Source organism: Diachasmimorpha longicaudata, chromosome 6 (genome assembly GCF_034640455.1).
Source record: "Diachasmimorpha longicaudata isolate KC_UGA_2023 chromosome 6, iyDiaLong2, whole genome shotgun sequence".
Taxonomy (NCBI): domain Eukaryota; kingdom Metazoa; phylum Arthropoda; class Insecta; order Hymenoptera; family Braconidae; genus Diachasmimorpha; species Diachasmimorpha longicaudata.
Genome location: NC_087230.1, coordinates 189,539 through 201,927, shown reverse-complemented (window position 1 = coordinate 201,927; position 12,389 = coordinate 189,539). Strand labels below are relative to the sequence as shown.

Sequence of the window (12,389 nt, the reverse complement as noted above, 5' to 3'; positions counted from 1 at the left end):
TCAAAGTATCCTGGTTCGATTTGTCCATCACCCATGATTTTTTTGCCTCCGACTGCCTCCTCCACAACCATTTCTGTTTCTTGTACTCCTTGTCCTCAAACTAGCCATTCTGTGCAATGTATGTCCCCATAATAACCCTTGTGCGATATAAAAATTTGACTCGATTATAGCAGTCTCGAAATTGCCCATACTAACGACACTCGTATGCATCCAGTGTTCATTCCATCAGAAATTCGCGCCTTCGTATGGTCCGAAACTTAACCTAAAAATCATCAAGTTCCCTTGCATAAAGAGCGAAATGAACAATTCTCGCAATTAAATTACTATCATTCCATCCAGCCATCAATCATGTCAGCATTAACTTTATTCACTGATGGAATTTACTACATCTGTCCTTTGAAAGACGTTTTTATTCGTGGGCGGGAGTGTACAGTGAAATATTCTGATAATAAAAAATACAGTGCACATGCCTTAGTCATTTTCAGTAAGTTGAGTTTCTTGGTAATTTTTTTTTAATTGGTGTACTTCTAAATTTCTAAACACCGTCCTATTTACAGATGATGAAAATCTTTTGACAAAATTAAAATTAAATGCGGAAGGTGCCACTAACAATGAAAATAACGCATGGATATATGGGGCTTCATCAGAATTGTCGTATCTTCAAGTTAATAGGGCAATGTCTAAAAATGAAGGTAAAATCAAACGAACCTTTTCAGACGGCCTGTCCATAATTTCATTCTCTATGTACCATAAAATCTAATTATTCTCTTTCTTCATTATTGAAATTTTCGGGAATAATGATTCCGTGCATTCTCAGGAGGATCTTCTCTTTATGTGGAAAAAATTCTTCTTCCTGCAATTACGAAAGGAAGAAACTTTGGTCCTTTCTCATGGAATGCTGTAGACTTTGAAGAGACAGTTCTCGGTAAGAATATTTCAAGTATGCTTAAAATGTTCACTGGATTCATTTGACTCTTCAAATTGATCATATTTGAAGAAAATGTCAAGTAATTATCATATTTCATTTGAGGAAAACCTGTACACGCGGCTAGAAACTCAAAATCGAAAAAAAAATGCTTGAAAATAAAATAAAAGGACATGTAATGACAACAAGGGGAATCATAGTTCTCTAGCTTAGTATCCCACACGTACGGGACGTAATTGTTGCGTATTATTGCATACAATACGCGAGCATCAGATCTCAGATCATTAATCACCATTCTGAAATCATTTAGAGTATTTCCCATATTTTGGTATTCTTCATACGACACTGTTAAAAATTTTCCACATAAATGTATTTTTATCATTGTCCTCTCACAAATTCAGAAGTAAAATGCACGGAATAACAAAATTTTGGTTTTGCAAAAAGAGGAGTTTTCCCGGAAAATTTAAAGATTCAACGAACGTAAAAAATTATGATACATGCCATGTTTTCGTGTGAGAACACGGATAACTGCCCCTGTCGTGAAAAGCAGTTATAAGTCATCGGTAGTTATTGGCAAACCATTAAAATGTGATCGAAACTTATTGTCAAGTCTTTCCTTTATAATTTTTCAGGCATAGAATACGAAAATTTGCGAAATAAATAATTTTCACATCAGAAGTCTTCCAGCTAAATGATAATACCTTATTGACAAAAATCGATAAACAACTTTACTTCATCTCTGATATGACTTCTTTTACCGCTAAGCCTTATTGTCAAGAACTAGAAATGTATTGGAAAGGATTGTCGAATCACTCACATATAACTTATCTTGTACGTTCGAACGTAATTCTCTTTTTTTTCTTGACATTATCTCATAATTTATCACGTGCAGGTTTATCCTGTTCTCAGTGTAGAATAAACGTTTCGAAATTTATGTAGTTAGCCTTACTACTTTACCAGCCAAATTGTAAACTTAATGCGATAACTCTTCGCATTTAATTAACTCTGCAATGTTACTTGCAGAAAATCTTCCACGTTTTCTGCACCTCAAAGTGGAGAATAACGTTGCAGAGTATCTACCTACAGTAATTAATGAAGAGACTGAAAATACAATCAAAGTACTATCAGTACCCCTGTCCCATTGTGATCACTTAGTGAGGGATGGGAGAATTCGATGGACTGACGAACAACGTACTCTGGTTTTAGCAGCTTTCAGTAAGTCGTTGGAAGTTGGTAAAATTCCGTCAGGAGCCGAAATGCAAGCTCTGATCTACTGCAATGCGTGTCTGAAAGGGCGTACGGTGCCTCAGATAAGGTGCTGGTTACACACGCAAAGCAAGAAGATGAGGAAAGAGGAGCCCAGTAAATGTCATAGCGGACGTAAGAGAGAGATTCCAGAGACAGGAGTATATGAAGTTGAGGATAACGATGGCACATGTGTACATGATCCAAGTACGATCAAGGTACAAGAAAATTATTCTGACATCTCACAATCACCATCTGGGGCTCTGACAAGAATGATTCCCAAATCAACAAGTCCACTGAGAGTATTAAGGCCTGCAAATATAAATCTCATGATACACACATAACCATTATCTCACTCTCTCTTGAAAAAAAAATTAGCACCTCAGATATTTCATCACGAAGTATGTATTCTGATCGTCAGAAAGAAAATGTTCAGCCTTTCAACATTGCTATTCAAGGACCAAACCAATATGATCTTAATGACAATGATAATGCGCACAATAATAATAATAATCCATTAACTGAGGAGGGCTTGTCTGATTTTTCCGAAGTCCAAAAGTCGATCCATGCAGTGTGTGAAGCGAACTGTCAGAAAGGCAACAGTGAAAAATCACTAGTGTATGAGAACAATTATCAACCCCTGACCGTATTAACGCCTGTAGATATGAATGTCATCACTCCTGTTTCATTTTCATCACTATCATCTCAGTCTTTCAGGAGGAATGAAGGTAGCAACTCAGATACTTCATCAGAAATTGTGCATTCAGATTGTCAGAACGAAAATTATCCGACTTCCAACATCATAACCTCCGAAGCACCCGCTCAATCTGAAATTAATGGTAATGACCATGTGCACTGCAGTGGTAATCCATTTACTGAGGAGTGCTCCTCTGGAGACGCGCAAATCCAGACGTCCAACCCTGCAGTATTTGAAGATGATCGTCAGAAATACCAGAGTGAAATAGCATTAGTCCATGCCGACAATTATCGGGAAGCACCAGCCATCAATGCAAACAATGATAATAATTTAATGACATCTCATGTCCAGCCAGATTGTGGTAGCCAATATTCACGTGCTACTTCGGGTTATATGAGAATTCCGACGGAATTTATACTGCAAGAGCCTAGTCCAGTGACACGAAACAATTATAATAACTCCCTTCGTTACACCTAACTCGAGTAAAGTTGCATTGCCTACACGAGGATTTGAATTGGTACCCAATATAAATTTTGGGCTTACGGAACCTCCCCTTACTGAATCTGTATTTGAAGTGCTGCTAAACAAATTCTCAACGACAGTGTGCGAAAGAAAAATTGATGAAAATGATCCATTTCACTTCACAATTTATCCCGAAAGCCCTCCACCCTATGATACTGTTTACCAGGACAAGAAAGTTGATGTAGATTTGCTGACTCATCCAGTAGGTCAAGGTTTTCCGAAAAAAATCGGTCCAAAAATCGTGAAGGTACAAACGGATCATATATCATCCTACACTATAGTATCTGATAACGAAGCTCGTGTCAATATTAAACGTCAGTTGCCACTCGTAAATACACGATCGGAAGAAGGCGCAGGGTCTACAACTATTTGTGATCATCCAGAGGATCCTCTGTTCCATTCGACCATGTGTGAATCTGAATCCTCAGTTGCAATTCACGATAGCCGGAAGTTAGATCCTTGCCCTTCTGAAAGCGAGAGTTCAGACACTGATGATCACAGCAAAGGTGATGCAAACTATATTACAGAAGATCAAACTTCTTCTGATTCTGATGGGGAAGTGGATCTAGGTTTGGAGCAAGAAGACATTTTTACTGAGACACAAAGAAATGTACATAAGGGTATTAAGCCATTAGACATTACTTTAGGTGACAATGCACCAGTTTCAGCCCCCGACGATCGAGAACTCAAAGTGCATTATGCAGCTTCTCAGACGAAAAAACACTTCTGTCTCTATTGCCAGAAACTCCAGTCGAAATTAGGCAGACATCTGGAATTAGTCCACTCCAATGAAGAAGATATCAAGAAATTCAAAGCATTACCACCATGATGTGAGGAGAGACTAGGGATTATTGCGACATTAAGAAAAAATGGAGATTATTTGTTCAATACTGACCGGCGATTTAATGATGGGGCCTTAATCGTATGTAGACGTCCAAATCCCCGGATGAAGAAGACGGCGGAAGATTTTCTAACATGTGGAAATTGCAAAGGTCAGTACTCCAGAACAGTTCTTCGCCATCATTTCCGTAACTGTACGAAGCGTAGTGGGAAACGCGAACGGATCGCTCTTGTGAAGGGCAAAAAAATTGCTGCTCGAGTTCATCCGAAAGCCAGTGCTTCAGTTAGAAAGTTCATCTACCCTTACATGCGTGAAGATGAAGTTGTTCGTGCTGTTAGATACGATGAACTGTTGATTTATACCAACAAGCAGTGCGAAAAGTATGGCACACATCAACACTTTGTGACGAGGCAACATAACCCTAGAGGTTATGTTGATTTTTGCCCTCCGCACGCCCCCTATTTCTTACTAGATTCACACACGCAATACACACCGTTGGAGAGCCCCTTTCCTTAGTTCCTTCCCCTTCCCCCAATCCCCTACTCACCGCGCTCGGACAGCGCGAGAAACACCAACAAGAAGCACCACTGAAGGATGGGATGACGTAGGCCGTCCCCCTCCTTCCCGCGGTCCCCTACTCACCGCGCTCAGCCACCAACGTAAGAGGATGATGACGTAGCGCGTCCCCCTCCGCCGCAGTCCCCTGTTCACCACGCGCTACAGGACAATGGGCGCACACGCACGTTGCGTAGTGCGCCACCCCGCCACCCCTCAGCCCCCGAAGATGCCCACAAGCATCGATCGGTGGATCAGGGGAAGGCGAAGAACTCACCCCGGAAACGGACGAAATTGGGCCGAGGACCCCCGAATACTTCGGGGAGTTCCTCAAGTGGACAATAACTCGTCACTCGTTGTTCGGCTGTCAATCAAGTGATACAGTGCGCCCCATTATTCTGAATATAATAAATCGCGGAACATTGGTGAAGTGACCCAGCACGTCCGAGCTTGAAGAAAGGCTCATCCCGAACCAGGATCAACCTGTTGCCCCTCAGGGAGAGGCTTGAGACCCAGAGGACCCAGAGAAGGAGGACAAAACCCCCAGGAACTCGGAAAATCATCTGCCGAGTGAGTACCCTTTCTTTTCCCCTCATCGCCCAGCGGCATCATCTCCCCCAATTACGATTCGCGGAACCCCTCCAACGGTGTAAATCCTTATTATTTCTTCTCTAGGGATTATTAATATTCTGATTGTATTATTATTGTTTAATTTATATTGGATCCCTCAATTCTTCCCCTTTTTGTTTCAAAGTAGAGCCACCCCCTTTTTCATTATATAAATTCAAAAGTGGTCCGACAAGCGACCTGCCTGCCCCCCACCCCTGAGATATTCCAAGAAACAGGCATTTTTATAAATATTGTATTAAAGAACAAACTATTGTACGATCGCGTCATTAATATTATATTTTTCATTAATTATACTTTGACTCCCAACATTGTAATTCAATTAACTAATATTTCAAATAAATGTATTTTAGATAACAGCCTCTGCCCCGTTTTATTTAATAATTGACCCGCCCTCTAATTTAAATAATAATAATAAATTAGGGAAAAGGTCACAACTTATATCAAATGATAAGTGCTCGACTGCGTCTCCTCGGTCGATTTCTCATCCAAATGAAAATTCAAAACGAATATATTAAGGAATTTTCACATATTTTCAATCCTCATAACTACGACTGCGCCATTATCGCTGTCCGACAAGTCGCCCGGTATGTACCAGAGGAACACATTTTTAAGACCCCTGCTGTTGCTTCTAATCTGGGGACGTTAATGAAGCACGTTGGAGAAATATTCAGGTCAGAGTGCATCAAGAACGAATCCCCGGATGACCAGCGCAGAGTAGAAGATTTTTTGACATTACTGGGAGAAGACTTTGGCACTAGTATTAACAGAGTGGTTGCTGAAACACAGACCCAAAACAATCGCAGAAAAGAAATAATTTTGCCCAGCACAGAAGACATAAAAAAATTGTACGAGTTCATTAAAGCTGAGCGATCTCAATATTTTATGGACTTGAGTAAGGAATTCTCCCACGAAACTTGGAAAAAACTTGGGAAAACAACGTTATTGTCACTGCAAATTTTCAATCGCCGAAGACCAGGGGAGATTGAACGTATATATATTCAGGATTTTCGTAGTTATCGAGGCCTCGATCACATAGCTGACAAAGAAACCTTTAATTCTTTAACTGAAGAAGGAAAAAAAATTGCTAAGAAATACGTCCGATTCGAAATTCGTGAAAAACTTGGCCGTGGTGTTCCTGTGCTGGTTGAAAAGGATGTTCTACAGTGTAGTAATCTTCTCATCAAGTACAGGGACGTGGTAGGTGTACCCAAAAAGAACATGTACCTTTTTGGTCTGCCCTCCAATGACAATGATTGTTTTCGGTACCATTGGGCTTGTCAATTGATAAGATCATATGCTGTGAAGTGTGGGGCTCAAATTCCCCATGTTTTGCGAGGAACGCAACTCAGAAAACACATTGCCACTCGTTGCATCAATTTAAACCTGTCCGAGAATCAAGTCACTGACCTGGCAAATTTCATGGGACATCACGAGAAAATTCATAGGGAAATCTATCACCAACCTGTATTGAAAACGGACATTATCAAGATTTCGAAAATATTGAATACCGCCCAAGGTTTTGATGAATCAGATGTATCAGCTGATGAAAATGACGTAAGTGGGACAAGTTCGCGAATGATGTCCTCGAGAGCAGATCGTTATGGAGACTCTAGTACATCACGAGTTTCTGATGGCAATCGATCCTATAATTCTTCCGTCGGACAGTTTGCTATAAATAACGCTATACCGAAGCGATGGAGTATTGCACAACGGAATACGGTTCTATCAGCTTTCGACAAGTACTTGGCGGAAAGTAAGATGCCCACAGGAGCAGCAATGCAAACTCTTATTGACTCGAATGCGTGCTTGAAGGAAAGAACAGTGCCTCAAATGAGGTCATGGCTCCATGCAGAGAAGAAGAAAATATCCCAAGTTTAAAAAAATATTTTCACGCCTCCACTTACTTCATTAACAATTTTGGGAATTCCTACTTCACGTTTCTATTTTTTTTTATCATTAACGTTCATAAAAGTCTGTGAGCTGTTTTTTTCGTTCTGGAAATGAAACGTCGATGAGATTTAGGATATGGGGTAACTAGCTATGTGTAAGAACGATTTGTCAGATGCATTAATTAACCCTTTCGCTACGGACGCATTCTCCGGCGCGCTTCTCTCGCTGAGTGAGCCGCCGAGCCAAAATTGTGCATTTGCGGAACAACTGCAATCGCCCGTGATACGCTCAATACCGCGGTATCTTAAGCAGAGCGGGTGTAGTCGCTCGTAGAAAGGAAATGGTAAAAAATTCATCATATAATCTAACAAATACACTCTGCTCACAAAACTTCGCGGGTGACTATAGTCACCGTTCGTACATCGCGAGCGTCAGGGGTTGGGTGACTATAGTCACCGCTCGTACATAGCGAGCGTCAAGTGTTGGGTGACTTAAGTCACCGCTCGTGCATAGCGAGCGTCAGGTGTTGGGTGACTATAGTCACCGCTCGTAGCGAAAGGGTTAAGATTTTGTTTTTTCTTAATTCCATTTATGAGAGTTTACGTTCATGTTTATGATACTATGTTTATGATTACGAATTTCGAATCGGACGTATTTCATAGCAATTTTTTTTCCTTCTTCAGTTAAAGAATGAAAGGTTTCTTTGTCAGCTATGTGATCGAGGCCTCGCTAACTACGAAAATCCTCAATATACAGGGTGTCCCAGAATTGCACGTCCAAACTTTAAACTTAAGTTGGGGGTGAAATTCTGGATCGACAAGTCCTTAGCGACTTTTTGATCAGATGCACCCTCTTCAAGTTATTGAGGGTTGAAGTTGGATGAATCAGGGGCGTGGAATACCCAGTCGCACGTCGGTGAGAAAAACATGCGAGTGTAGTGGTGTCCCCACCATACCGTACTACTCCCTTGTGGCGGCAGAAAGAGATGACTGGCGGCGGCGGGTAAGAGGAAGGGGAGGGAAATAAAAAAAATGAACACCCGCCCGCTACATAATAGTAGATTATGACATGAGGACGATAGGTGGAGGATTGTGAGAAGTGTGAAGTTTGCAGCACGAGGCGTGACAAGTCGCAGTCGAGGCGAGCCGGAGGCTTCGCCCCCCCCCCCAGCGAAAAACAGAAATAGACTTAATTAAAAAAAAATTATTCTTTAGAAAAATACATAAACAATATCAAGTAAAGAAAACGAATCTTAACGTTTTGCTGAGGTTCTATTGTCCATGGTTGTGTTCATCGAAAGAAGAAATCATACGATTGCAAAATTTATTCACCAAAAAACATTTTATAATTTGTATCAATTTAATTTTATAAAATTTTATAATATTAAAGCATTATTAATCTTTTAGTATTTCGATTTTTTTTATTTCCCTCCCCTTCCTCTTACCCGCCGCCGCCAGTCATCTCTTTCTGCCGCCACAAGGGAGTAGTACGGTATGGTGGGGACACCACTACACTCGCATGTTTTTCTCACCGACGTGCGACTGGGTATTCCACGCCCCTGATTCATCCAACTTCAACCCTCAATAACTTGAAGAGGGTGCATCTGATCAAAAAGTCGCTAAGGACTTGTCGATCCAGAATTTCACCCCCAACTTAAGTTTAAAGTTTGGACGTGCAATTCTGGGACACCCTGTATATTGAGGATTTTCGTAGTTAGCGAGGCCTCGATCACATAGCTGACAAAGAAACCTTTCATTCTTTAACTGAAGAAGGAAAAAAAATTGCTATGAAATACGTCCGATTCGAAATTCGTAATCATAAACATAGTATCATAAACATGAACGTAAACTCTCATAAATGGAATTAAGAAAAAACAAAATCTTAACCCTTTCGCTACGAGCGGTGACTATAGTCACCCAACACCTGACGCTCGCTATGCACGAGCGGTGACTTAAGTCACCCAACACTTGACGCTCGCTATGTACGAGCGGTGACTATAGTCACCCAACCCCTGACGCTCGCGATGTACGAACGGTGACTATAGTCACCCGCGAAGTTTTGTGAGCAGAGTGTATTTGTTAGATTATATGATGAATTTTTTACCATTTCCTTTCTACGAGCGACTACACCCGCTCTGCTTAAGATACCGCGGTATTGAGCGTATCACGGGCGATTGCAGTTGTTCCGCAAATGCACAATTTTGGCTCGGCGGCTCACTCAGCGAGAGAAGCGCGCCGGAGAATGCGTCCGTAGCGAAAGGGTTAATTAATGCATCTGACAAATCGTTCTTACACATAGCTAGTTACCCCATATCCTAAATCTCATCGACGTTTCATTTCCAGAACGAAAAAAACAGCTCACAGACTTTTATGAACGTTAATGATAAAAAAAAATAGAAACGTGAAGTAGGAATTCCCAAAATTGTTAATGAAGTAAGTGGAGGCGTGAAAATATTTTTTTAAACTTGGGATATTTTCTTCTTCTCTGCATGGAGCCATGACCTCATTTGAGGCACTGTTCTTTCCTTCAAGCACGCATTCGAGTCAATAAGAGTTTGCATTGCTGCTCCTGTGGGCATCTTACTTTCCGCCAAGTACTTGTCGAAAGCTGATAGAACCGTATTCCGTTGTGCAATACTCCATCGCTTCGGTATAGCGTTATTTATAGCAAACTGTCCGACGGAAGAATTATAGGATCGATTGCCATCAGAAACTCGTGATGTACTAGAGTCTCCATAACGATCTGCTCTCGAGGACATCATTCGCGAACTTGTCCCACTTACGTCATTTTCATCAGCTGATACATCTGATTCATCAAAACCTTGGGCGGTATTCAATATTTTCGAAATCTTGATAATGTCCGTTTTCAATACAGGTTGGTGATAGATTTCCCTATGAATTTTCTCGTGATGTCCCATGAAATTTGCCAGGTCAGTGACTTGATTCTCGGACAGGTTTAAATTGATGCAACGAGTGGCAATGTGTTTTCTGAGTTGCGTTCCTCGCAAAACATGGGGAATTTGAGCCCCACACTTCACAGCATATGATCTTATCAATTGACAAGCCCAATGGTACCGAAAACAATCATTGTCATTGGAGGGCAGACCAAAAAGGTACATGTTCTTTTTGGGTACACCTACCACGTCCCTGTACTTGATGAGAAGATTACTACACTGTAGAACATCCTTTTCAACCAGCACAGGAACACCACGGCCAAGTTTTTCACGAATTTCGAATCGGACGTATTTCTTAGCAATTTTTTTTCCTTCTTCAGTTAAAGAATTAAAGGTTTCTTTGTCAGCTATGTGATCGAGGCCTCGATAACTACGAAAATCCTGAATATATATACGTTCAATCTCCCCTGGTCTTCGGCGATTGAAAATTTGCAGTGACAATAACGTTGTTTTCCCAAGTTTTTTCCAAGTTTCGTGGGAGAATTCCTTACTCAAGTCCATAAAATATTGAGATCGCTCAGCTTTAATGAACTCGTACAATTTTTTTATGTCTTCTGTGCTGGGCAAAATTATTTCTTTTCTGCGATTGTTTTGGGTCTGTGTTTCAGCAACCACTCTGTTAATACTAGTGCCAAAGTCTTCTCCCAGTAATGTCAAAAAATCTTCTACTCTGCGCTGGTCATCCGGGGATTCGTTCTTGATGCACTCTGACCTGAATATTTCTCCAACGTGCTTCATTAACGTCCCCAGATTAGAAGCAACAGCAGGGGTCTTAAAAATGTGTTCCTCTGGTACATACCGGGCGACTTGTCGGACAGCGATAATGGCGCAGTCGTAGTTATGAGGATTGAAAATATGTGAAAATTCCTTAATATATTCGTTTTGAATTTTCATTTGGATGAGAAATCGACCGAGGAGACGCAGTCGAGCACTTATCATTTGATATAAGTTGTGACCTTTTCCCTAATTTATTATTATTATTTAAATTAGAGGGCGGGTCAATTATTAAATAAAACGGGGCAGAGGCTGTTATCTAAAATACATTTATTTGAAATATTAGTTAATTGAATTACAATGTTGGGAGTCAAAGTATAATTAATGAAAAATATAATATTAATGACGCGATCGTACAATAGTTTGTTCTTTAATACAATATTTATAAAAATGCCTGTTTCTTGGAATATCTCAGGGGTGGGGGGCAGGCAGGTCGCTTGTCGGACCACTTTTGAATTTATATAATGAAAAAGGGGGTGGCTCTACTTTGAAACAAAAAGGGGAAGAATTGAGGGATCCAATATAAATTAAACAATAATAATACAATCAGAATATTAATAATCCCTAGAGAAGAAATAATAAGGATTTACACCGTTGGAGGGGTTCCGCGAATCGTAATTGGGGGAGATGATGCCGCTGGGCGATGAGGGGAAAAGAAAGGGTACTCACTCGGCAGATGATTTTCCGAGTTCCTGGGGGTTTTGTCCTCCTTCTCTGGGTCCTCTGGGTCTCAAGCCTCTCCCTGAGGGGCAACAGGTTGATCCTGGTTCGGGATGAGCCTTTCTTCAAGCTCGGACGTGCTGGGTCACTTCACCAATGTTCCGCGATTTATTATATTCAGAATAATGGGGCGCACTGTATCACTTGATTGACAGCCGAACAACGAGTGACGAGTTATTGTCCACTTGAGGAACTCCCCGAAGTATTCGGGGGTCCTCGGCCCAATTTCGTCCGTTTCCGGGGTGAGTTCTTCGCCTTCCCCTGATCCACCGATCGATGCTTGTGGGCATCTTCGGGGGCTGATATCACACGTGGTGGCGCACTACGCAACGTGCGTGTGCGCCCATTGTCCTGTAGCGCGTGGTGAACAGGGGACTGCGGCGGAGGGGGACGCGCTACGTCATCATCCTCTTACGTTGGTGGCTGAGCGCGGTGAGTAGGGGACCGCGGGAAGGAGGGGGACGGCCTACGTCATCCCATCCTTCAGTGGTGCTTCAGTTAGAAAGTTCATCTACGCGCTGTACATGCGTGAAGATGAAGTTGTTCGTGCTGTTAGATACGATGAAGCGTGTTGATTTAGTACCGAACAAGCAGGGGCGAAGAGTAGGGCACACATCAACACTTTGTGACGAGGCAA

The 12,389-nt window shown here is 41.5% G+C and overlaps 1 protein-coding gene across 1 annotated transcript; it reads left to right on the top strand.

Moving 5' to 3' along the window:
- The first annotated feature begins 234 nt into the window (after window positions 1-234).
- On the top strand, window positions 235-2,514 carry LOC135163468 (uncharacterized). Its single transcript, XM_064122917.1, has 4 exons — window positions 235-484; window positions 558-692; window positions 818-925; window positions 1,949-2,514. Exons 1-4 carry the CDS (start codon window positions 349-351, stop codon window positions 2,512-2,514), a joined length of 945 nt encoding a protein of 314 aa, XP_063978987.1. The 5' UTR covers window positions 235-348.
- Window positions 2,515-12,389: the final 9,875 nt, after the last annotated feature.